Here is a 27837-nt window from a genome sequence, read left to right on the forward strand (position 1 = left end):
GAACCCGTTAATTAGTACAAAAGAATTTATTTTGCCTCTAAGAGGATTCGAAAACCACTACACCACATTATCTTTTGTTACAACTTTATTTTGTTTATATATTATATCAATAGAATATTTTCTATCTTTTTAACATCAATCTCCCCATCAACTTACAATTATTCATTTATTTTCATATTTAAATTTTATTAATTATTATTTATATCCAGAGGCAAAACTAGAAAACTTCGATAGAGGGACTGAAAATTAAAATGCATAATGTGGTGAGTGGAGTTTCAACCCAAGACCTCTCAACTACAAGATAAAGCTCTCAAATACGATTAAAAAATATTTTTTACCCATTATCGGCTAAGATAATTGACAAAATATAAAATTATGTATTATAATTTTTTTTTCATACGTATAACTATAAAATTTTTAATTATTATGATTAAATTGATTTATAGATTTTGTTATTTAGTAATTAATGACAAAATTGATTTATCTAATATTTGATATTTCTTTTTTTAGTTAGCAATTTATGATAATATCAACTTATACAATATTTTATATCATTTTATTTAATTAATAATTTATGTTTGTTATAATAATGAGATTAATATTTATCATTTTATATTTAATGATAACATCCACCGATATCGGATGTTTTATTTGTTTACTAATAATAAGGTTGACGGAGGTGTGGCGGTGCTATATATTGCAAGTCTGCATGGTTGTAAAAAATCATTCTTTATTATCAAACATTTTAATATGTTCTCCACCTTTACGAAAATTTATAATTTCCAATATTGGATCAATAATTCAATATGAAACTAATATCTAAAATAATTATGTATTGTATACGTTGAAACTTAAAAGTTGGAAATCAAGAATCATATAATATTTTAATTTATTTTTTCCAACACTATTTCGATACACCTAATAAGTTATTTATTTCACAGTTAAGTTGTCAAACAAGAATAACACCAGACAGAGTACGTGCATGCTCTTGCAATCGTATGGTATTGAATTGGTGTTCTACTTTCGAACATTTTTTGCACAATCGAATTGTATTGAATTGTTGTTTTACTTTCGAACATTTTTTGCAGTACCCTACAAATTTCCCAATGCAGCCAATTTTTATATTTTTTTCACAGCCCACTATTATCTTAGGGATCGACTAACAGTACCTCCATATCAGTTCTCTAAACGTCTCCCGCGCTAAAAGACAAAAAACGTGCGACAGAGGACTCCTAACTGACTTGGACATCAGATAACTGCTGATACCCTGCAGGGCTAACGCGATTTTTCATCGTTGACAGGCGTAGTATTCATACCTATGGACTTAAGTAGTCTTACTTGTTATCCATAATATTAGTCAAATGTAAACACAAACTGTTGAGGGATTATTAATTTTGGGGACCAGTAACGACCAGGGGGACCATTGACGACGTCTGACAGCCTGAATTGGAGACCACAACCGTCTGAAAGCGACATTTGCCAAGATTGGGGACCACTACAGCGAATCTATACAATGAAGTATTCATATCAAACTAATGAAATATTCATATCTAAATAATGAAGTATTCATATCTAACAAATGAAGTACTCATATGTTGACAACATGAAATATTCATATGTTGACAACATGAAGTATTCATATCTAATTAATGAAGTATTTATACATATAAGAAATAATTTATACAATTCAAAATTAAACACCACTTCTGGGACATCTCTTCCAATACCTCTTCAATTCACTTAAAATCTTTTTTTATAGTAAGCATTCACACCTGACATTAACACTATTCATATTAAAGGTATAAAGTATTCATATCTAACAAATAATGAAGTATTTATATCTAACAACATAAAGTATTCATATCTTGCACTCTGACAATCTTCGCTGGGCTAGCATGGACCCCCTCCAATGGTGCACCACGCTCTTCCTACTAGATCTTGACGATGCACTACGCTCTCCTCACCGGGTCTCAATGGTGCACCACGCCAAGAAAGAGAAGAGGCGGAGGCTGTGAAGGCTGTGAAGAGCACGAATTTTTTTTTTTTTTTTTTATCGGGAGAGAAAGAGGGGTCAAAACAGTTAGAAAGACTAACTAGAATGGGAGAAATAGTTACCATAAGTAGTTAATGGTCAGGGAGACTGTTAGGGCACTAGAATGAGGAGGATGAAATCATTACTCAATACCTTATAAGAATCGATTCTTTTATTTTTATTTTTTAATTCATAATCACTACTCGTTAGCGATCTGTACTCGTGTGAATCGAGATTGTCAATTTGCGAAGGAACATCCTATCTCCGCCCCATGCTTCCATGCATCCTTTCTGCCTTACTTGAAGTTGAATATATACAGTATCCGCGAGGGATACTGTCAATATACCATCGCAGATACTCCCGTTGCTAATAGAAAAAATATTTATGTTGGTATACCCTCGTGGATAGTCACTTTTTATTCTCGTGGATACTGTTTCATTCTTGTATAATGACACCTTTTTTTTATTTGGATGATTTCCTTCAATGGCCCCGCTAAGCATGAAATTTGAACAGCTTAGAAATAAATTTAACACCTTTTGAGTAAAAAATCCTCTCCAGACCTCTTTTTCTTTCTTAAAAATTTGGGCGGTGGATCTTATATTGGCCTACAAAATTTCCATAAAAATAAATAAATAAAGCATTGGGATAAATTAATTGACCCCATTCTCCACACTTCTATCCTCTCCTATCTGACTTAAATGCTACATCTCTGCAAAATAATGCTTTCCACGCATATTTAATGTACAACAGTTTTCTAGTTAATGCATGCTTTGACAATTAAATAGATAATTGTGCAGGTTCACATTGCACATTTATGCAAATGACGCCTTGCCAATGATGTTCTTGTCTGTGTTCACAAACTGATACAATGTGCAGTAAAATAACACATAGAGTCAAAGGTGTTTTTCTGGTCAATTTTTTTTTCAAAAATATGTTTTTAATTTATGTTTTCTTAGAAAATTGTGAAATATACTTCAAAATTTTAAAAATTAATAAGTTTATGCCTCACCATATTTTTTTTTTGCTCCAAAATATGGTTCTATTTCTATATTTGCTAAAAAAAAATAGGAAAAAGTAGAAAATACTTAATATTTATAATAATTAAATTTTGCCTCATCTGAGAGCCAGCTTTTGGTCTAGTGGTAAAGATAATACTCTCCGTGTGAAAAATCGCATATTCGAAACTAAAAAAAAAAATCAATTCTTTGTAGATATTAAATAGTTGGATGGTTTATCTCCAAATTTTTGTCAAAAAAGTAACAATGGATTTATGACTTCTCTCAATATAACCTATTTTATTTTGTTCTTTCACCTATTTAGAACCAACACATGGTTTTCAGATGCTGTTCTCATACTGACATGAGAAAAGAATAATTTTCTCTTTTACTGTCAATTTGTATGAGAAAAAAGGGAAATGTTGAGGTATGTTAATTTGATTTACTTGTCTTATGCATGTGATGTGCAAATTATAAATTCATACCAGGCCATAAAGGTGCTAAGTTATTGCCATTTATATATTGTGTGCCCATTTACTATTGTAGTCCTTGAAATAAAATTTAATATGAACCTCCTCCTCCTGTCAACTACCTTCCAAAGCAGATGCATCCTTGATTCAAATTCAGGTAAATTTCTTCCCAATTCATCCATAAAAAAGAAAAAGAGATTGATCACCTTGACAAAATTTCCCAATTAATAAATCCAGGCAACAAAGGACAGGGGTAGTAGATTGGTGCATTTAATCATAGCAACTAACTAATAGTAGCTAGGTCCCATGAACCCTATGTTATAAATATGGGTGTTGTAAAATATGACCATCAAAATCTTTGTTTGATTAATTAATTAGTCTGAGTTAATAGGGATACCACCATGTTTATATTATATTTGAATGGTGATTTTAATTATAATTACTTAATTGATTAGTCATCAATTTTGATTACTTGGCCAATTAATGAAATGACATGCCTATTGTAGATAGGGGTGCAAATGGATAGGATATTATCCGTCCATATTCAGATCTGTATTCTAAAAGTAAATACAAATATATGAATATCCGTGCAAAAACAGATAGACTTTTAAATTTTAATTATCTTTATTCAAATGGTAAATATACCCCATATAGTTTAATATATATTATGAATGAAATATGTTATTCACTATTATAAAAAGAAGATACCCGTATCCCTTATTATCCTATTTGTTTCTATATCCGTCTAATATCTGATCTGTATCCGTATCTGAAAAATAAAAGCGGCTATAGATATGATTTTACCACTATCTAATTAATCCGTATCTGATCCATTTACATCCCTAATTATAGAGGATCCTTATCCTCCCAGAACTCAACACAATTGAAACGGACGGCCCAGATTTACTCTCAGCCGGTGCTTGCTCGGGATGACGCAGGGGGCAGTATTATTTGTTCTTTTAGATTCGTGCCAAGTTAAATAGAATATTTTTGAACCGTCCGATTCAATTGTACTCAGTCCGGTAAACTGAGGGGATGTGAATTCAATTATAAATATAGTAGTTTGTTTTAAGATTAGTGCTAGGTTAACTGATTGCTTATCTCATTGTACTCAGTCAGGTATTGGACTGGATCTGAATTCAACACATACCTACCTGTCCATAAAATTCATATCTTAATTATCGATCCCACAAAACGGGACAGTATCGTGTCATGCCTAAATAGTACTTGATCCTTATCAACTACAAATTACATCATTAATTTACAAATCAGTACATGCATTCATTCATTTTCATCCTTACAACTGTCCAATTTATTGCATTCTCTGACTTCCAATAACTTTCTTTCTCTCTTTGACAGTACTGACGGGTATAGAAATATTTAAAAACAAACCTTCAAAACAAGAAATATTTAAAAACAATTAATTTGACAGATCTCAAATTAATTGTTTCAGATATAATATATGAGGAGGGATCCAATTACACCCTTTTTTAGTGATACCGAATTACACTCTCTATTTTCAAAGTTTTCAAATTCCAAACAGTCGATCCAAACCATTCAACATAATGGATATGTTAAAATGTGCTTGCAGATCAAATTTTACATTTTTTGAAATTTTTTTACAATTTATTAAGTATTTAACAAAATCGCTATATTCAGACCGTTGAATTTTTGCACCCATCTTAATAAATAGTAAAAAAACTCAGAAAAATGTAAAATTTGATCTGCAAGCACATTTTAACATATCCATCAAGTTGAACGGTTTGGATCGATTGTTTGAACTTTGCAAACATAGGTGTAATCCGGTGTCACCAAAAAAATGGTGTAATTGGATCCCTCCTCATAATATATATAAATATAATATAATTCAGAAATAATCCGTTATTGCATTTATAAAATAATATATACAATAACTGGTATTAGTGTCAAATAAATAAATATTTTTCAAATATAATATATTTTTAGTATAATTTGATAAACTCAAATATAATATATTTTTAGTATAATTTGATAAACTAAAAAATAATCGGAAGTGGTGAAAAAGAGTAATAAAATTAAGAGAAAATAGTCTCAGTAACTAGTTTCTCAAAACAAAAACAAAAAACAAAAAAAAACAAAATAGTCTCTGTTCACATTAAATCACTGAGTACGCCTGAACTGAAACATCATTAAATTAACCCTGACAAAAGGCACTCATAACCTTAAATTAATTAACCAACAGAGGCAACTGCATCGATCACAGACCAGTTTACTTTTACACATGCATCAATACGATTATTATAATCACAACCAACAAAATTAATGCAACCGGTACCGGGATCGTCTGTGGCGCCGGCATTTACGACACGGGGTAACGATGGATGCAGCCTTTCCATGGGTTGTCAGGATCCAGGGAGGAATCCTTGAGAGCTCTCCATACAACGCTACATGCTTTAAAACCCGTGCCAAACGCCAACATCCATACGCGGTCCCCCTTCTTCACGCGCCCCTTCGCCTCGATGTAGGCCAATTCGTAGAACACCAGGCTGCTTGATGTGTTTCCGAATCGATGTAGTGTCATCCGTGCGGGCTCCAGCACCCCTCGCTCGAACTTCATCAGCTTGCCCACTGAATCTATCACCGCCTTGCCACCCGCGTGGAAGCAGATTTGCTCAAACGCTTTTGTGAAGTCCGGCACTTGCGCCTTCGCCGCTTTTTTGTCTCCCGCCACGTACGATTTTGCCACATTGCATACATACCTCACCTATACATATATATATATGCATCAACCACTAAATAATTATTCTATAGAGGCTATGGTACTATATGCATAGTGCACATCAGTCCGTGCTCTAGATTTATATTTTCATTTTTAAAGATCAATTTGTCGATCCAAACTGCTTAATATGATCTTCGTATGAAAATGTACTTGGAGACTAAATTTATATCTTTTTAGGTAGGTAAAAAAAATCACTACTTCCGGACGGTCCATGATCTTCAGATTAACAATTTTCTATCTATCTAAACAAATAATAAAATATATATATATATATATATATATATATGAAATTTGGCATTCAAGAACAATTTCATATGGAGATCATATCGAGTCATTGGAATCGACTGTTTGGACTTCAAATTACGGACTGATGTGCGCTATATATGCATAGTACCTTAATTAGACTCACTTATTTTAATCAATATAAGTATATGGAGAGTACTTCCAATTAATTAATTAAGTACTAGAACGGCTAGTTAGCAGCTGTTAATTAATATATTTAATTAACTAATTATATGACTAATTACCATCTCTGACAGAGGTAGCACGGAAGGTGCCAAGGTGCTGATATGCTGGCGTAAGCTAGTTCCGGCAACCCGAATCAGATCTTTTGTGAGCGCAACGCCAACCATTCCTTCATCATCATCCATTTGAATTGCAGCACCATACGCCGAATCATCTGCACCGTGGTGGGTCCGGTGGGTCAGCACAAGCTCCATCTTCGCCTTGGGGCGCTGCACTGGGTCACTTGTGAGCAGCAGAGCTGTCGATCCGACACGGAAGATGCAGTTGGTGACGAGCATGTGGCGGTTATTGCCAAAGTACCAGTTGCCACCCATGCCCTCTGTTACCACTATAAGTGCATATCTGTAATTAAATAATTACCATAAAAAAAATTAGTGACATGTTAATTAGAAAATATATATTTGTAATGAAGTGAAGTAGCTAGCCTAGTATATATATATATTATAATGAAGTGGACTAATATGTTTTGGAAAGTAAAGTTTATGTTTTACTTCCTCGTTCAGTATATTTTAAATCAATATTTTGTGATTTAAAAGTAAAAATAATCGATTGGAATCATTCAACATAAATTTAATTTAAAATGTGCTTCGAGACTAAATTTACATTTTCTCAGAAACTTTTTATTATCTTAAAAAAAAAATTTAATCACTGATTTTCTATGATCCACAATTTTCAAAAAAATAGTAATTTTCAAAAAAATTTAAAAATATTATAAAATTTCTAAAAATGTAATTTCTTTTGTTCAAACATATTTTAATATAAAGATCGTGTTAAAAGATTTGGATGGACTATTTAAACTTTTAAAATGAATATAGACTTAATTTACTTCCCAAAACACCATACTCCACCTCATATTAAAATTGTAATATTTTCTTTTTCTTTTTATTTAGTAATGTTGACAACTTAGGCAATTATACCAACTTAACAATTGATAATATCCCTATTACGCTTATATTAAACTCCTAATTGACCACTAACCCAGATTTCTTGCAAAGTAAACGGGAGGCCATGTCGACACACATGGTGCCGGCATTGCATCCCATGCCACACAAGGTGTATGCCTTCACGGACTCGGCGAACCCAAACCGGTTGACAAGCATAGAACTTAAAGACGGAGACGGTGAAAACATACTACACGCCACTATAACAACCGAGATCTCATGTGGCTCTACATCGGTCTTGCATAATAGGGTGGAAACAACCGAAAAGAGGCTCTCCTCGGCCTCTTGGATTGCCAAAGGATGCTTTCTATCGAGTTGATGCAACGGTTGGAAGAGGTAAGGCGGCCCGTATGATTCATCGCTTACACCCGACTTGCGGTAGATTGCACGCATGAAAGATTGACTCTTATCACAGTATAATCCTGTCCGTATGCCGAGGTACTCACACACGTCCTGCATGGCACGGCGTTGCGGGTCGGGTTGGTAACAACTGTATCCTAGTAGTAGTATCGGGTAACGACGGAGGCGGCCCCGGATGATAGAGAAGAGGATGGTCATTGTAAGGAGGAAGAGAGGTAAGGATAAAAGGAGAAAAGGTGTCATGGTAATGGTATAGTATAATTAAGCTAGCTAGCTAGGTACCAAATGTGAAGCATAGGAGTTGTTTATTTATGTTATACAGAGAGAGGTGCTGATTTTGTTTCTTCATATGGAAAGTAGTTCAAAAAAAGTGCTCATTTATTGTTGCTATTACTGTGTTTTTGACAGTATTGACATATTCTTACTTGGCAATGAAATCTCCAGACTTTTGGGGTTGGTTGTTAGGGTATTCTATACCAAACGCTGAAATTAGAAACCAATTAGAACGGAGATAATTTTATTGAAATTGGGTTTTGTTCAAAGTTATATAGACAATATTTATGTAAAATCGTATCTAAACTGTTTAATTTGCATTAAGATCTGTGCAAATGAGGGACCGAGCCACATATATATAATATATATATGTATGCGTGTGTTGCAAAATATTTAAATGGCCCCTCAATTGATATTTTCAAAACGGTCTTTCAATTTTTTTGTAAGACAATAACTTCAATCTTAATGAAGTTGATATAAATATATGAGTGAGTCTATGGTACTATGCATATTACGATTTGGCACTGTGTTACAGCTCTATATTCGAATTTTCAAATCCTAACGGTCGATCCGAACTGTTCATCTTGTTCTCCATATTAATATGTGTTTGGATACCAAATTTTACATTTTTTGAAAAAAATTTTACTATTTTTTTAGATTTATTGAAAATCACTGTTTTTGGATGGTCCAGAATTTTCAGATCAAGTGATTTTCTAAATATCTAAAAAAATAGTAAAAAAATTTTAAAAAATGTAAAATTTGGTCTCCAAATACATATTAATATGGAGAACAAGATGAACGGTTCGGATCGACCGTTAGAATTTGAAAACTCGAATATAGAGCCGTACCACGGTAACAACCCGTGATATGCATAGTACCATAGACTCACTCTAAATATATTCTAAAAGAAGTACACACCTAACATTAAAGTTTCGATGGAAAGTTGTCATTTTACAAAGCATATATATGACAAAATTAAGAATTGTCCCTTCAACATTTAATTTCGGTAGGTACGTAGACTTTCTCTTCAGCATTAATTTCTTACAAAACCGCTTCAAAAAAGTTAGGGGGAATTTCATATATACCACTCAAAAACTGTGAAATTTCGTATTTATCATTCAAATTTTTATAATTACATATATATCATCTAAAAATCTAATGACTCACATATTTACCCAATATTAACTTTCATATATATATGAAATATACTCAAAATTCAAATTAATTGTGTTTAATTTTCTTAATATTATAATTAATCAAGAATTAACTTAATACCCTATCTTTCTTTCTTTAGCACCGTTCTCCTTTATATCCAATATAAAAAGATTAAAAAAATAGATATTACAAATTGAGCCAGTAACAAAACACAGATTCTCAAACTCAGATACTACTTTGATAACGGATTGCGATATCAGCATCGAATTCAGCTGGAAAAGTTGAAGTGGTTACCTTAATTTTAGACGATCAAGCTGAAGTTAGAATCCTTATATTGGAGTCTGCTACTTCTTCTCTTCGAGTTTAAGCAGGAGAGACAAGATGAGGAGAGAGTTTAAGCAAAAATGGAAAGTTATGTCAACAAGAGGGGAAAAAAATTGTGCGCAAAAGAGCAAGGGGGCAGAAAAGGAGAAGAAACTAAATGACTTATTAATTATATTTTATATAATCTTAAACTTAATTAATCTCATTTTTTTAGTAATTAGGTAAATATGTGAGTTATTAGATTTTTGGATGGTAAATATGTAATTATAGAAATTTAGTTGGTAAATACGTAATTTCACAATTTTTGAGTGATATATATGAAATTCTCCCAAAAAATGAATTTATTTTTTTGCCAACCATTATCCCATGAAATTGCGAATCGAACAAATTCATAAAAAATAAAATTGACGTTATAATTTAAAATGAAGGGTGATACCCCTCAAAATCCTCAAGGTTGCGTATGTACGTACGCTTCTAAATTTCGAAAATTCACAAATTTATCCAAGGTTGCGTCTTGTTTCTTAAAACTAATTTTAGATTAATAAAATTCCCATATTACTCTTAATTAAAAAAAATAAAAACATGTAGTTTTTCTTTGAAAAATATTATGTATTCTCATTGGTCGGTTTCCGGAGATAAATGATATATTTATTTATTTTTTACATATGCACATTGACATTATGACATATGCTTGTGTGCACGTCACAAGTAAAAAAAATGTTCCATTTACTTTCACAACCAACTAATTAGATGACAACATATTTCTCTTAAACATGCTACATATTATTTATTTTTTAATGAAGGTTAAAATGAGTACTTTTTAAATTTAAAATGAGTTTTATACGAAGAGTCAATAAATTGGGTAAATTTGTAAGTTTTTGAAATTTAGAGTGATAAATATGATATTATAAATTTTACAAAGAGAAATATATAATTTTAAAATTTTTGAGGGATATACATGAAATTTGCCCTATAACAAAATTCAAAATGCCCAATTTATTACATACATTGAACAACTATGAACTACACAGAGAAACTGAACGAACTATTAATTCACACAGCCAACTAGGAGTTCATATTAGTCAAAGTCAGGCCGAAAAAATTTCAAACCTATTTAAAATATAAGAATCCCGCTTTAATAATATTTGTGCAAACTTAAATTAAAGAAGGGTTCAAATGCCTCTGTATATCATACCTTCATTTTTAAAAACTTTAATAATTCAAAATGTAAAACTTAAAAGTAAAAATAAAACTCTTGAATATGATCTACATCATTTTATATGCACATGTAAAAATTATGACATTTTAATTTTATTTTTGTTGTCATCAATAGCTTGCAAAAAACGTACTAATATGGATAATTCCTAAATATTGATTTTTCAACTTATTGATTTAATTTACATATAAACAAAATTGAAATGTGATATTTTTTTATGAGCACATAGAGAAAATAATATAGATCACATCGATCTAACAGTTTTATTTTGACTTGTAAATTTTAAATTTTGAGTTATTAAAGTCTTAAAAAAATAAAGACATAGTGAAGGCACAAAAAATAGAGGCAGGGCATTTGAACCCTCCTTAAATTAAACGGTTCAGATCTAATCTAGTATAATCATATACCTTAATTACCTGATCCGAATCCGCCAACTAGTTACTAGGGTTACAGTTTTGGATCATATACTTTTTTTTGCTGTTTATGGTAATACATTTTTACTGTAGATCACTGTATATTAATCTACTAGAGCAATGCTAGCTGTCAATACTGTTACATTTAAATTAAGTAAATGTCTGGGGCCCCCATGTCAGATCCGTACACTCAAATAACAGGAAATTTCTGAAAGCATTGACCCATTTGTTTTTGTACATTCATTTGTTTGACCCATTACTGAAAGCATTGACCCTACAGAAAATTAATAATCAAATTGCTAACTTGCTTAATTAGCAAAATAAATGTATTTAAGCATAATTTTTGTACATTCATTTTGTTTGCCAAATTAATTTTATTCAAGGTGCACACATTTAAGCATTAATTTTATTCAAAATGCACACATCTTCACTAATTAAGTATATTTCTTGCATTAATTAATTAATTTGCTCCAACACCTTTCATATAGAAAATTTTAGTTTAAGGTCTCATCAAAAACAAAAACAAAAAACAAAAATGTTAAAGGTGATGGGACATAGATGCATATGGTTCTCTTAGAGGTTTATGCATGGTGGGACTAGAATTTTAAGATAAGACAATTTATATTTTTTTTTAATATTAAGTAAAATAAATTATAATATTTGGAAAAAAAATTAAGATGAGGCATAATTTTAATTATTTTGAATATTAAGTTTATTTTGTATAATATTTTCTGATAAAAACATAGAATATAGAAGTTTATTTTGGAAAAAAAATTAAGGTGAGGTATGATTTTTTAATTATTTTGAATATTAAATATATTTTTATAATTTCTTCTGATGAAACATAGAAATAGAAGCATATTTTGGAAAAAAAAAAGTTTAAGATGAGACATAATTTTATAATATTTTATATTTTAAGCATATTTTGATATTTTTTTAGAAAAACAGTATATATATTTTTGAAAAAAAAAAAAAAAACAAGAGCAGGTGTCCTCCTCTTGACTCTATGTGACTCAGACACTGTTCGTAACTTGTGATTCGCTCGATATCTACTTGGAAAAACTGCTAACGAGCCAAAACATCTACCTCATTTTTATTAATTAATAATTCAAGTTCGAACTTGTCTTGGTTCGATTTGTTTTAGTTTAGTTCATTAATATGATTGAAATATTAAAATAAGACATAATTAATTTATAATTATTTTGAATAGTAACTATATTTAATATTCTTTTAGAAAAGCTTGAAACATATTTTGGAAAAACAATTAGGATGAGGCATTATTTTATAATTATTTTATATTCTAATTAAGTATATTTTTACAATTTTTTGAGAAAATCATATAAATAAAAACTTTTTTTTAAAATTAAGCCAAGAGCAAGTGCCTTCTTCTGATTCTGTGTGGCTCCACCACTGCTCGTAACTCGTTATTCACTCAAGATCTAACAAGCCAAAACATCTAACAGTAATTTAATTAGAATTTTTGAAAATCGTTGTTTTTTATGGTCTAGAATTTTCTAAAAACAGTGATTTTCAAAAAATTTAAAGAAATAGTAAAAAGTTTCCAAAAAATATAAAATTTGGTTTCCAAGCACAATTTAATATGGAGCGCAACTTGAACAATTCGGATCGACGTTTTGAACTTTAGAATTGAAGATATAGACTTGAAGTACCGAAGCCCAACTCTCTGATCTCTCTCTCTATATATATATAGAGAGAGAGAGGAGGGTTCAAATGCCTCCATTTTTTGTGCCTCCATTTTTAAAAACTTTAATATATAACTCAAAATTTAAAACTTAGAAGTTAAAATAAAACCGTTGGATATGATCTACATCATTTTATCTATGCACGTGTAAAAAATTATGACATTTCAATTTTGTTTTGGTTGTCATCAAGAGCTTGTAAAAAACGTACTAATGTGGATAATTTCTAGACGTTGATTTTTCAACTTATTGATTCACATAAAAACAAAATTGAAATGTGATAATTTTTTATGAGCACATAGATAAAATAATATAGATCACATCTAACTGTTTTATTTTGACTTTTAAGTTTTAAATTTTGAATTATTAAAGTTTCTAAAAGTGGAAGCACAAAAAATGGAAGCATTTGAACCCTCCTCATATACATACATACATACATGTCATGTCAGTGAAACTAAACCATATAGATGTTCTAACTAAAATACTATATAAATGAATATAAAATGGACCATTTAAGTATAATTAACATCCTGTAATCTTTAAATTATAATTAATTAAGCTGTGAAATGACTTACCCTGGTCGACAGCGTAGCAAGCGTCCGGCGAGGTCAATGCACACGGTTCCAGCACTGCATCCCATGCCAGACAGATTGTAGCTCTTAACTGACTTGCTAAAACCGAACCGTTTCACCAGCATTGCACTGAGAGAAGGAGAAGGGGCGAACAGACTACATCCAACAAGAAGCAGCGAGATCTCCTCTGGCGCCACGTCTATCTTGCACAGCAATGCAGATACAGTCGAAAAGAGGCCTTCCTCGGCCTCTTGGATCTCCAACGGATGCTTTATCGAGAGGTTTTCTACAGGTTGCATGAGATATGGTGGCATGCACGTCTCCTCACCAAGCCCCGATTTTCTGTAAATGAGGCGCATGAATTCTACCGCTTCTTCGTTGTAGATTTTCATGCGTAGGCCGAGGTATTCACACACGTCTAAGCTACAGCGACGACCGGAATCCGGGAGTTGGCAGCTGTAACCTAGAAGCATCACAGGGAGGTTGCGCAGGCGGCGGAGGAAGTATAGAATTATAGTGCTTACTAGTAGGAGTGTAAGAGTAAAACCTAAGAGTAGGATATGATCTGTCATGGTTTAATTCTTTCTTTTGTTAAATTTCTTGCAATTCTACCAAAATATAAACACATATATATAGCTATCTATATTGGAATGATCTTTAGCATATTGTGTGGTTCTAACATAAAGCTAGAGAAAGTATATATTTATATGTGTAACTGTTTGTGCATGTTAGTGAAATTAATAAGCCACTATTTATGTTAGATGGATGTAATTTAATTCAGAATTCATCAATTCAGTTTCCTGCTACTTTTTAGTACATTTCTTACTTACCTTTCAAAGAAGAAAATAAATGCAATAAATTAACTGTTAGTGGGTAGGATGCTAATTAGTAATTATTTTTTTTACCTTTAATAAGTGTAAGTTAGAAAGTTAATTATCAAACGAGAAAATGTGCATGCAATCATGCATCTCCTCAAATGTATATGATAAATTTTGGTCCCAGTAATTAAGTTTTCAAGGCCCAACAGAAATTATCAACATAATAAAAGCAAGATGTACATACCCTGATGATATTAAAAGCAAGATATACATACAAATTATGTTTTTAATTAGTTTCTGAGGGCATAGATTTTGATGTTAGTATATATTTAATCGATAGGTGATACCACGGATAATATAATCTATAATGGCTAGATTCACGCTATTTGGAATACTAATTAAGCTAATGATATGATGGATAAAAAATATTAATATTTTAATAAATGTCAAAAGGTAGGATTAGATTTAGTATGAATTATGAATTATTGTAGTGACCAAAATAAACTGCTATTTTTCAAACTTTACTTCAAATGAATTAAGTAATTATTAATATACTTAACACTACAACAATGTAGATACTTTTTGCGAGAGAAAAAGCAAATTTATGACGGTACTCCCTCGCGAAAAGTACCGTCGCAAAAAGAAAAAGCTGAAGAATGAGAGTAGTCCGTCGCAAAAAGTCATTTTTTTATCCTCGCGAAAGGTGTCTCATTCTTGTTGTGAGCTTGTTCTAGATGATAAAAAAAAAATACTTGCCGTAGGATATATTATTTTCTTTTCAAGTTTGGCAGAGCCAACAATTATATTGATAAAAAAAAGTTTTGTTACAAAGATTCCTAGTCTATTACTAGTTAATTACAAAGAAACAAATATATTACACGGTGCCTTAAACCAAATTCATCCACTGAGAAATATCTAAGATCGTACAATTTAATAAACAATGCACTTTGCGATTTTTGTTTAAAAAAATTCTTCCGTTTCTTTCACGCCAGAGCGCCAGACCCTATGAAATTTATACTTGACCAGTGTGGCTGTGGGGCATATATATAAAATTAACATGCATGTGCCGGTTAATGCTAGAGAAACTATATTGGAATGATCTTTGGTATGTGTGGTTCTAATATAAAGCTAGAGCAACTATATTTTGAGTTAATATATCTTTGGTATGTGAAATTTATACTTGACCAGTGTGGCTGTGGGGCATATATAACTGTATGAGCATGGAATCCGTATCCTCTGCATTAACTCAGAAGGGAATTTTTTGAGTTAATTAATTTTAACCGTCTGATTTTAAACAAAGCTAATCCGGTTACTGCCTATAATATTGAAAGGCTCTTTATAGTATAAGCAGTAACCGAATTGGTTCCATTTAAAATCAAACGGTTGAGATTCATTAACTCAAAATATTCCTTTCTGAGTTAATGCAGAGGATATATACGCGTTCTATGAGCATGTGAGTGCATGCTACTTTACTCAGACTACAATTAACTGTTGGTGGTAGTGAATAATGCCTTGTTTCAATATGATAATATTTGGCGGTAGTGGATGCATGCTATTTAGTAATTATTTACCTTTAATAAGTATAGCAGTTGGCAGTTGATCAAACGAGAAAATGTACATACAATCATGCATCTTGAAATGTATATATTCTCTGCATCTACCTGCTTGATGCATTTATATATATGATATTTTGTTGTCCCATTAATATATTAGAATAAGTGTAACTTGCCACTTGGAAGTCTTCAAGGGCCAAAAACTATCAATATAACAAATTAAACGACAAGTAAATTATACAAATCCTCCTTAAAATGTATTGACTTAAAACTTTGATCAATAAAAAATTTCAATGACACATTTTGGTAGTGGATGATATATATGAGCTAGCAAAGTTAGGGTTTGATGTGCTTATCAAGAGGGGTTGGTGAGCATAATTTAAAAGTTTATCGGATTGTTTTCAAACGGCTAATCTAAACCATTGAAATTCATCTACTTCATGTGTGATGAATGTATATGTAAAATTTTGAATGTTTCGAATTCATTTAGTACAAGGTCAATTATCAAAGAAATTATAAAAAATAAATACATAAAACAACTTATAAAATAACTTATAAAATGTTCATTTTTTTTACCACCTGACTTTGTACTAAATGAATTTGTAACTTTAAAAAAAAAATCATATACATGCATCATTCATGAAGTATATAGATATTAAATTCAACACTTTGGATTCATTGTTTGAAAATCATGTGATAGATTTTATAGTTGTGCTCATCAATCTCTTTTGATGAAGATATCACACTCTAACTTTGCTCTAATTTAATTTACTGGTTCATTTCTTCTGGTATTTATTCTTGTAGTGAAAATGCATGGCCATAGTGGGGCCATAAAATGAACATTTGCATGTGCTTGCAATTACTAACTAATTATGATAGCTCATGATAAGGTCTTGTTATATACTAAATGATGGTCCATGTATAAAACTTGTTTTGAGTTCACAAGGAATATTAAAAATTGGGTGGGTCTTTTTGGGGGGGAATATTAAAAATTGTGTTGGTATTGTGATTTTTTTTAGTAAAGTTGTTGGTATTAATTGTGAATTAATGCTAATTCTTTATCTTTAATAGATGTAGGCAGTACAGACGACAAATGGATCTGAATCATCCAATCAAATGTGCAGAAATATTGAAGAGGTCTCGTGAATTTCAACTTAGATTGTATTGACCCGTATTCTAATCGGACAATTCAGATTGAAATTCAAATTTTAAGGTACTTCAGGGGATCCCAACCCTAAACTAGGCGGAGCTAAAAAATTGAGATCATAAGGTTAAATAATTTGAAAGTATAATTTTATTTTACAAAAACATTATTGATGTACTTACAAATTACAAAATTCAATAGACAAATTTATAAATAGTAAGTCGTCGTTAGAAGGGCCAAGAACTATCAAATTACATAAATAGTACGTCTTTAAACTATCTTTTAGTTTCTATTTTAATTTTTAGAATTGGAAATTTGTATCACATTGGTCATATTATTGTTGTTGTTATTGTGAAATAGCCATTTTGAAATGTTCGATGTGATTTTTTTATATGAAATGTAGTTGCAGATTAAATTTTATATTTTTCAGAATTTTAATAACTATTTTTGTAGAAAGGTAAAAAAAACGCTACTTTTGAATGGTCTGAAATCTTTAGATCATTCTTAAAAGTGTAAATATGATGTACAAGTACATTTTTAAATAAAAATCATGCTGAACGGATCAGATCTATTTTTTGGACTTTCAAAATTAAGTTATTGATCCATAATAGACACCAATATGTGCTATGCATATATAGTCCTATAGCCTCACTCATAGTATATGTATATTAGAGTAGAACTAGGGTGTTCTTAAGCTCAACAAAGTGTTTGGTGAGCCTCCAAAACTCATTAAATCGGTTTCAAATGACGAATCTGAACCGTTGAAATCCGTCTATCTTACGAGTGATGCATCTACATGTGAAAATTTTAAACATTCGAATTAATTTAGTATAAAGTCAAGCGATCAAAAAACATTCAAAACATTAATGCACTAAAATTAATTTATTAACCTTCTAATTTTGACCGATTGACTTTATACTAAATTAATTTTGACCGATTGACTTTATTAACCTTCTAATTTTGACCGATTTTACTGTTTTTTACTGTTCATAGCAAAACAGAAATTTTGAAAAATGCTTAATAAATAGTAAAAAATTTCCAAAAAATGTAAAATTAGGTCTCCAAGTACATTTCAATATGGAGATCACATCTAATAGTTCGGATCGGTCGTTTGGATTTTCAAAATAAAAATATGGCGGCGTGGAGCACCAACTCATTTTACTCCATGGAGTAGCTTAGCCCATCTGTCACACCCCGAATCACGGGTATAACAGCCTGCCGCGTATATTTATTAAGACATATATATACGCAAGGCAGTGGATCTTTTATATGCATTACCAATAACACATTTACATAATAACCACATCCCTTTTATTCCTTACAAGATTTATCTGACAGAATACGGCAAACTATAATTTAGAATTGTCTCCCGCATCCTGTCAGTTTCAACCACCCAAATCCCCAATTTCATGTGGTTATGCTGTCAGATGCAATCCAGAACCATCTCTCTGTATTCGTGTAATAAACCTGAAAATGACCCAAAGGGAGGGGGTGAGAATAAATTCTCAGTGCGAATTTGCCACAGTTAGATTATCGGACTTGCAATCAGACTCCATGTTCAAAAATGAAATCCATACAAAATCGCATTAGCAGTTCTATAACAATATATATATAAATGAATGCATGTACTCGACAACAATAATCGAATGAAAAACAACTTAAGGAATTTCCAAGATGAAGTTCAAACAAACACATTTTTGGCCTGACTCATTTTATTATGGCTGGTAGCATCTACAGATGTTCCACCGAGCTGGACCCTTTATCTGACCCTCATCTGTAGGGTTACAGACACCTACAGATGTTCCACCGAGCTGGACCCTTTGTCTGACACCCATCTGTAAATGCTTTGGCTTAACCATTTACTAAAGTCTGGTTCGAAGTCATAAAATGAAAATTCACATGAAATAAATCAGAATGTCGTCATAGTCAATTGACCATCCAAATGCATTACCACGTAGGGTAATGCCCCCCGAGCCACAGACGTCACACATAGGTCACCCATAATCACAATCAACATATACATACAGTCACCCACCCCTCGTCCCAACCGGTACTGGGATACCTCGAGGGCCGTTCACCTAAGGCCGTTAGGATCCTGGGATCAAAGTCAGCTAGCAGACTTTGCAAATTCATTCACATATCATCTCAAAGTTAGCTGATAGAGCTCAACCTTGTCATTTCATTCACATATCATCTCACAATCATCAATTTGTGGTGACCTTTATCCATAGTCAATTCATAAGAGAACAATCAAAATGACAACCATACAAATATGCAAATCAACCATATCACAACAATTCGGTCTTAACTAGATTGAGTTATGCAAACAATTCACACAATTACGATTATGCAACTAACAAATATGCAACAATCAAACAAACAACATGACAATTCCAAGTATGCAACAATCAATCACACAACATGACAATCGAAAAAGATAATTTAATTTCTGAAAATGAAACATCAAACAAGTCCAAGAACCCCGCACCTGATTACGACGAGCGTACCGCTTAGTTATGGATCAGACGTCTCGAAATGTCCCACAAAGTCTTGCTCGGCCGAGCCTACACCTATATTAAATGTACCCTTGGTTTAACCTTTGTTTGGGTGCTTGCTTGAGTTGTATTAATCTCTTTATACTTTCCTTAACGAAATTCATATATTTTGGTGTCAACCCTTTCTTCATTGGTCTTAATTACTTAACATCTCTTATCAATTCTCATATTCACGTTTGGGTCCTCTAGACCATACACAATTCCAATTTGGTAACAATTCCTTTACCGTCTCACTATTTTGGTTCTCGTAACAATTCAATTTGCCAATTAATTTAACCCTAATTTGATCGAAAATTGAATTAATCGCTCTATGTCAAGGTTGAGAGAGAGGTTTACCAATTACAAGTCTATTTGGTCGGATTAGCCTAACCGATCAACAACATTTCCAAATTTCGGATTTGGTACCAAAAACCCTAGAAATGGAAATCCAAAATCGAAATGAAATCGGGAAAAGAATCGACACATAAACAACCAAGGAGGCTCAAGGAGCTAGTCTACAAGTAATTCAAACACAAACCTCGGGTTTAAAACGAAAAACCCTAACAATGGTGAAATTCAAATTTTGAGGGAGAAGAGGAGAGAAGGGAATACCAAATGGGAGAGCTAGATGAGTTCCACGTCCAATTTCTCGTTCCTACCTTCGATTTCCCGAACTTTCGTGAAATAATGGAGCTCTCTCTCTCTCTCTTTTCTCTTTGGGGCGGAACACACACCAGTCAGGGAAAAAGGACGGAGTGAGAGAGAAAGAGACAGAATTTTGCTAAATAGACCCTCACATTGTCGCATAAAACGTTATAACGTTTTGGTAAATCGTTATAACGATTCAACTGGTGAAAAACGTAGGAAATAGTGTATAAAACGCATAATTTAGTGTATAAAACGTTATAACGTTTTCTGAAAACGTTATGACGTTTTAATTGAATCCAGCCTTCATAAAATTGTCATTTTTATCAAGTTTTACAGTGAAAAACGTTACATAACGTTTTAGAAACGTTTTACGAAATTTTTTTTTTTTTTTTTTTTTGCAGATGTAACACCATCCCTATATATATATATATATATAGAGAGAGAGAGAGAGAGAGAGTGACTAATGTGCATTCGTATGCATATGGGCCGATATGCATACGGTCCAAATTTGAGTTTTCAAAATTCTAACGGTCGATCCTAACCGTTCATCTTGTTCTCCATATTAATATGTGCTTGGAGACCAAATTTTACATTTTTCTGAATTTGTTTACTATTTATTAAGCCACTTTGAAAATTGCTGATCCAACGGTGGCTGCTGATTTTACTGTTTTGTTAAGCCACCATTGGATCAAAAAATTTCAAAGTGGCTTAATAAATAGTAAAAAAATTTAGAAAAATGTAAAATTTGGTCTCCAAGCACATATTAATATTGAGAACAAGATGAACGATTCGGATCGACCGTTAGGATTTTGAAAACTCAAATTTGGACCGTATGTATATCGGCCCATATGCATACAAATGCACATTAGTCTATATATATATATATAGAGAGAGAGTACGGCTAACGCGCTTCCTCTAGCATATGGGCCGAAATGCTTCTGGTGGAAATTTGAAATTTCAAAATCCAAAAAGTTGATCTGAACCGTTCATCTTCTTCTCCATATTAATATCTGCTTGGAGACCAAATTTTACATTTTTCTGAAATATTTTACTATTTATTAAGCTATTTTGAAAATCGCTGATCCAACGGTAGCTTCTGATTTTTACTGTTTGGTAAGCCACCGTTGGATCAGCGATTTTCAAAATGGCTTAATAAATAGTAAAAAATTTCAGAAAAATGTAAAATTTGGTCTCCAAGCAGATATTAATATGGAGAAGAAGATGAACGGTTCAGATCGACTTTTTGGATTTTGAAATTTCAAATTTCCACCGGAAGCATTTCGGCCCATATGCTAGAGGAAGCGCGTTAGCCGTACTATATATATATATATATATATATAGGTTGTGGCTAAATTGCTGCCGGGAGCATTTCAGCCGGAGGTGCTGCCGGGGCTTTTTTTATTTTCTGATGTCCAAACAACAAATCCAAACCGTTAGATGTTTAATCTATATTATAATCTACTTGGAGACCAAATTTTACATTTTTTGGAATTTTTTTACTATTTATTAAGCTGGTTTGAAAACCGCTGATTTTAATGCTGCAGAAATTTACTGAAATCAGCGGTTTTCAAACCAGCTTAATAAATAGTAAAAAAATTCCAAAAAATGTAAAATTTGGTCTCCAAGTAGATTATAATATAGATTAAACATCTAATAGTTTGGATTTGTTGTTTGGACATCAGAAAATAAAAAATATGGTGGCAGCACCTCCGGCTAAAATGCTGCCGGCAGCAAATTAGCCAGACCCTATATATATATATATATATAGAGAGAGAGAGAGAGAGAGAGTGGCTAATGTGCTTCCATAAGCACTTGGGCCGAAGTGCTGCCACCCGATTTTCGATTTTTCAAAATCCAAAAAGTCGATCCGAACCGTTCATCTTCTTCTCCATATTAATATCTGCTTGGAGACCAAATTTTACATTTTTTGGAATTTTTTTGCTATTTATTAAGCCACTTTGAAAATCGCTGATCCAACGGTGGCTTGCCAAACAGTAAAATCAGGGGTTCACCGTTGGATCAGCAATTTTCAAAGTGGCTTAATAAATAGCAAAAAAATTCCAAAAAATGTAAAATTTGGTCTCCAAGCAGATATTAATATGGAGAACAAGATGAACGGTTCGGATCGACTTTTTGGATTTTGAAAAATCAAAAATCGGGTGGCAGCACTTCGGCCCAAGTGCTTATGGAAGCACATTAGCCACTCTCTCTATATATATATATATATGGCTGTGGCTAATTTGCTGCCGGCAGCATTTCTGCCGGCGGTGCTGCCACTGTTTTTTCTATTTTTTGTTGTTCAAATGACAAATCTAAACCGTTAGATGTTTAATCTATGTTATAATCTACTTGGAGACCAAATTTTACATTTTTTGAAATTTTTTTACTATATATTAAGCTGGTTTGAAAACCGCTGATTTCAATGCTGCAGAAATTTACTGAAATCAGCAGTTTTCAAACCAGCTTAATATATAGTAAAAAAATTCCAAAAAATGTAAAATTTGGTCTCCAAGTAGGTTATAATATAGATTAAACATCTAACGGTTAGGATTTGTTGTTTGGACATCACACGGCTAAATATAGCCCCGGCAGCACCTCTGCTGAAATGCTGCCAGCAGCAATTTAGACAGACCCTATATATATATATATATATATATATATATATATATATATAGATATATGAGGAGGGATCGGATGACACCCTTTTTTGGTGACATCGGATGACACCGTGCATTTTCAAAGTCCAAATAGTCAATCCAAACCGTTCAACTTGATGGATATGTTAAAATGTGCTTGCAGATCAAATTTTACATTTTTCTGAATTATTCTACTATTTATTAAGATGGGTACAAAAATTCAACGGTCTGAATATAGCGATTTTGTTAAATACTTAATAAATAGTAAAAAAAATTCAGAAAAATGTAAAATTTGATCTGCAAGCACATTTTAGCATATCCATCAAGTTGAGCAGTTTGGATCGACTGTTTGAACTTTGAGAACTTTGAAAATGCACGATGTCATTCGATGTCACCAAAAAAGGGTGTCATCCGATCCCTCCTCTAGATATATATATATATTTGTAATGGATGTTAAAGATATCAGAATCAAGAAATTTTAGTACTATAAAATGCTAAATTTAAAACTGTAAAACCTAATAGAAAGCTAATAATACCACAAGGGACAATTTTTATAATTTGCTTCAAAACAATTATTTATGAGAAATGTCAAACAAAGGAAATCATTGTCCGAACTAAATCTTTTATTTTTTAGATCTAGGCATGCATGACCCCAAAACAATTAATGTCATGAGTACTGAAGCTATGGTAATATGTACATTACGGATCGGATCAACTCATGTTATAAATTTATAAATTTATTTTTTAAATTTAAACTATCAAAGATGATTTCTATATGAAAATGTACTTGCAAATCTGATTTTACATTTTTCTAAAAATTTTAAACATTCTTTTAGATAGCTAGGTACGTAGAAATCACACAATAATTTTCTACCTATTTAAAAAATAGTAAAAAATTATAAAATAAATATAAAATTCAATTTGCAAGTACATTTTCATATGAATGTAGATATATTTTTATATGAAGATTATGTTGAACGATTCAAATTGACTATTTGGAATTTAAAAAACAGAGATATGAATTCACAGCGGCAATGTGTAATTTGCATATATTATCATAGCCTCATCACTCTAATATCATATATAGATTTTTGTTGCCTGAATTTGTAGAGTAACATACAAATGACTTAGAAACAAGTCTAATTAAAATATATTAAGGCAATAATTTATGTACCCAGGCCATGTTTTGCACCCAATCATTCGCTCATTTTCTCTCTCCTATGATCTGAATTTAATACCTCATACCAACTTACGAAGGTTGGTATAAACAATTTAGTGCAGATAGCGATTAATCCAAATGAGAACATGCATGCATGCTAGTTAGCAAGTTAAATATATATCATATCAGCTAGCCATTTCGTTGTAAGTTGGTATAAATATTTTAGTGCGGTGACTGGGTTGAATGAGAGCATGCATGCATGCATTCTTTACAAGTTACGTGACACTAATAATTTCATGAAAAAGAAAAATTATCTAACCAAAAACTTGGAGGCCTGACCTCTATTTTTCTCCTAAAAAATAATTTTTACTAGTTAATTACGTGACATGATCAATAGTTTCATAAAAATGGAAAAGAATGAAAAATATAATGGTATTGGTATGTACTTGGTAATTTGATAACTAATCTTTGATCTACATACATTTAATTTAGAGATAATATTTAAAATTATAAAAAAATTGATTTCTATCATCTAAATTAAAAAATAACTTGATGATATTGATTTTGATTTCTATCATCTAAACAAATTTTGATTAATTATAATCTTCCTAACATTTGGTGAATTTATTTCCTTCTGAAATTATATAAAATATGTGATTATCTGCGACGGTACGAGGATACACCAACAAAAATAGTTATTTTTGAATACATCAATATTACCAACAGAAATATCTGTGAAGGTACCGTGAATAGTGACACAATTTAAATGTAATGTGATCAACTTGACACTAGTACAGTGACCTCCTAACAGTGTTAAATCAAAAAGCATCGACCGGGTGGGGCGTATAAATTGAATATGTGCATGTGATATTAATTACTAACTAATGGTTACCCATAACAATAGTACATACGCCCATTACAACTATATAAATATGGCCCGATTTTTGTGGGTATACATGTGTTTATTTGTACTTTTGTAGGTTGGGGAGATTACATGCATATTTATGCCATTGTTGTAAAAAAAAAAACAGCCGTTTAGGCTGATTAATTAATTGATTAGTTATTTTTTTCAACTAATTAGCCGATTATTTTTAGTTATGACCGATTATTCCTGATTATTTTTAATTAATCATTTAGCGGTACCCTATCCGTCCAATAAGCACATACCATTATTTACAACAGATTATACATATATATATTTATGGGTCCATCTCATATGGTTCATATGACCCAACTCCAAAACCAAATTAACCCAATCCAACATAGAAAGATAGCATCGGATCCGTATTTGATATGTTTTCGCAAATTAGATACGGATAATTGATATTCGAATATCCCTGCGGATATAGATATCGATATAGTTTTAAATTTTTAATTATTTATATTTGAATAGTAAATATATACCTTATAGTTTAATATATATATTATGAAAAAAAAATTATGTTATTCACCTCGTAATTAGATAAATATTATGAACTTTGACATTTTTTTTAATAAATATCCAATTTGATTTGTATTTGTATCCGTTTTATATCCGATACAAAAAAAAAATATAGGAATATGGTTTAGCCACTATCTGATCTGTATCCACTTTCACCTCTATTAATATCACATGACTCCAATGACTGTTTACAATACTCACAATCAGGAGCGAAACTAGAAAATTTAAATAGGAGGAGACCAAAATATATAATATAAATAAAAAGTAATGTATGGTAGGTGGAATTTGAACTCTAATCTCCACAAACACAATGTGGAATTGCCACTAGTATTTGATATTTTATAAGAGAGACTGAACTATATAAAATTTAATTAAATTTTAATATATATAATTTAAAGTTTTAAACATAGGGGTGACTAAATAGGTTGCATTAAGATCCACCTCTGCTCACAACATGGCCAAAATAAATTCGGTGTTTATATGAAATATAGGAGGGCCCGCTTTGAGAGTCGTGCTAGATTAAAAACGGATGACTCAAATCTCATTCTCCATAGTCAGATATTGCACTGGATCTGATCTCATAAGCACTTCCAGCAAAGAATTAATCCGCATTGTTTTATAAATAGTGAAATACTATCAAAAAATAAAATAAACAAGCAAAGGGATATAAAGAAAAACAAAGAAAAGAGGAGAAAAAATATATATCGATACAGAATTTAATAACTTTAAGAGTTGAGAGACTATTACATTTTCTGCATATGCCCCAAAAAACCATCAAATTGTAAAGTCTAAAGAATTTATCTTATATAATGTTCTGATAACACATGCCAAATACTGACCAAGCAAACATCTTACATCTGCTCTTAGCTTCAAAGATGTGTCATGTTTTCTGGTATACTGTTTCAGCTTTGAGGTTTTCTTGTATACTGTTTCAGGTTTTAGGTTTTCTGATACACTGTTTTCAGTTTTTAGGCTTTCTGGTAAATTGTTTCTAGTTTTTCAGATTGGGTTTTCTGGTAAACTGTCATCAATTTTTCAGTTTCGTGCTTTCTGGTAAGCTGTTTTCAGTTTTTTCAGATTGTGCTCTGATGTATAAATGTGTATCTTAATCATTTTATGCACAATCTGTTGTATAAATGTATAATGTAAACTCTATATATATTGTTGTAAACTTTCTTAGTAATGCAGACGCTTACGGGCTTGATCTCAAAAAAAAAAAAAATACTGATGTTACTGGCAAATTTTGTGGAAGCAGATCACCTGCCCCCCGGGGTGTAGGAAAATCCTGCCCCCTCAGTCACTGTGGGGTGGGGCCGGGTGGGGCCGGATTTAGGATTTAGAGTTTAGAATTTAGGGTTTAGGGTTTAGAGGATCCACCAACAGTGACTCTGGGGGCAGGAAATTCCTGCCCCCATGAGGGCAGACGATTCAATCCCAAATTTTGTTACTTTCAATGAAACCTTTAAATATAGGTTGCTCATAGAATCTATATCCTATGATGTAACAATAAACTTCTGTTTAGATCCGAACTGTCCGATCAAAATCTAGACTAATTCAGCTCAAGTTGAAATGTACGGGGCCTCTTTAATATCTCTGTGGATTCTAATCGAACGATTCAGATCTAAACAAAAAAAAAAAAAAAAAAAATTGTTACCTTGGGTGATATGAATTCTTCTTGATGTATCCATATATCTACATTTGTTAAGGAGCAAACAGAAGCGAATTTACATGGAGTGAATGGGGTCAACAAACCCTCATTTATTTTCAAATTTTTTTTGCATATACATGATTTTGTTTTTTATTTTAAAATAAAATACTATGAATACTGTAAAATTAACTTTCATATTCAATATAAAAATGTTATATAATTGATCATAAATATGTATTTGACCCTCGTAACTTGAAAGTCTGAATCTGTCTATTAATTTGGTTTCATTGTTAATAAAATTACAAAAAAAAAAAAAAAAAAATTCTAAGAGAACTTAAAAAGTTTCTAAAGAGAGATGAACCAAAATATTCATTTCAGTTTAATGCATGTCTGATTTCATTTTTCTACTAACCTCGGGAGAAAACAAAGAAATAATTATGATTTGAAAAAGAGTAAATTACAAACTAAGATGCCAAGTTTTGGGCTTGGGCTCAGATGCCAAGTTTTATTCATAGTCCATAG

General features: G+C 31.6%; 1 protein-coding gene across 2 annotated transcripts; it reads right to left on the reverse strand.

The window, feature by feature from the left end:
- Positions 1-5648: 5648 nt before the first annotated feature.
- LOC144546528 (3-ketoacyl-CoA synthase 17-like) lies at positions 5649-14290 on the reverse strand. Of its 2 annotated transcripts, none has more exons than XM_078295077.1 (3): positions 13738-14290; positions 6783-7122; positions 5649-6240 (listed from the first exon to the last, which is right to left on the reverse strand). In XM_078295077.1, exons 1-3 carry the CDS (start codon positions 14205-14207, stop codon positions 5836-5838), a joined length of 1215 nt encoding a protein of 404 aa, XP_078151203.1. In that variant the 5' UTR covers positions 14208-14290; the 3' UTR covers positions 5649-5835. The 2 variants fall into 2 exon arrangements, with proteins under 2 accessions (XP_078151203.1, XP_078151202.1); XM_078295076.1 differs by lacking the exon at positions 13738-14290 and adding an exon at positions 7759-8371.
- Between the last annotated feature and the right edge of the window lie 13547 nt (positions 14291-27837).

Source organism: Carex rostrata, chromosome 29 (assembly GCF_964058835.1).
Source record: "Carex rostrata chromosome 29, lpCarRost1.2, whole genome shotgun sequence".
NCBI classification, from domain to species: domain Eukaryota; kingdom Viridiplantae; phylum Streptophyta; class Magnoliopsida; order Poales; family Cyperaceae; genus Carex; species Carex rostrata.

Excerpts from the sequence above, each read along its gene's own strand:
- LOC144546528 (XM_078295076.1), bottom strand. The coding sequence starts at position 8,324 with ATGACACCTTTTCTCCTTTTATCCTTACCTCTCTTCCTCCTTACAATG. Across the intron at positions 7,123-7,758 it reads TTACTTTGCAAGAAATCTGG|ATATGCACTTATAGTGGTAA; the intron begins GTTAGTGGTCAA and ends ATTTAATTACAG. Across the intron at positions 6,241-6,782 it reads TGCTACCTCTGTCAGAGATG|GTGAGGTATGTATGCAATGT; the intron begins GTAATTAGTCAT and ends ATATATGTATAG.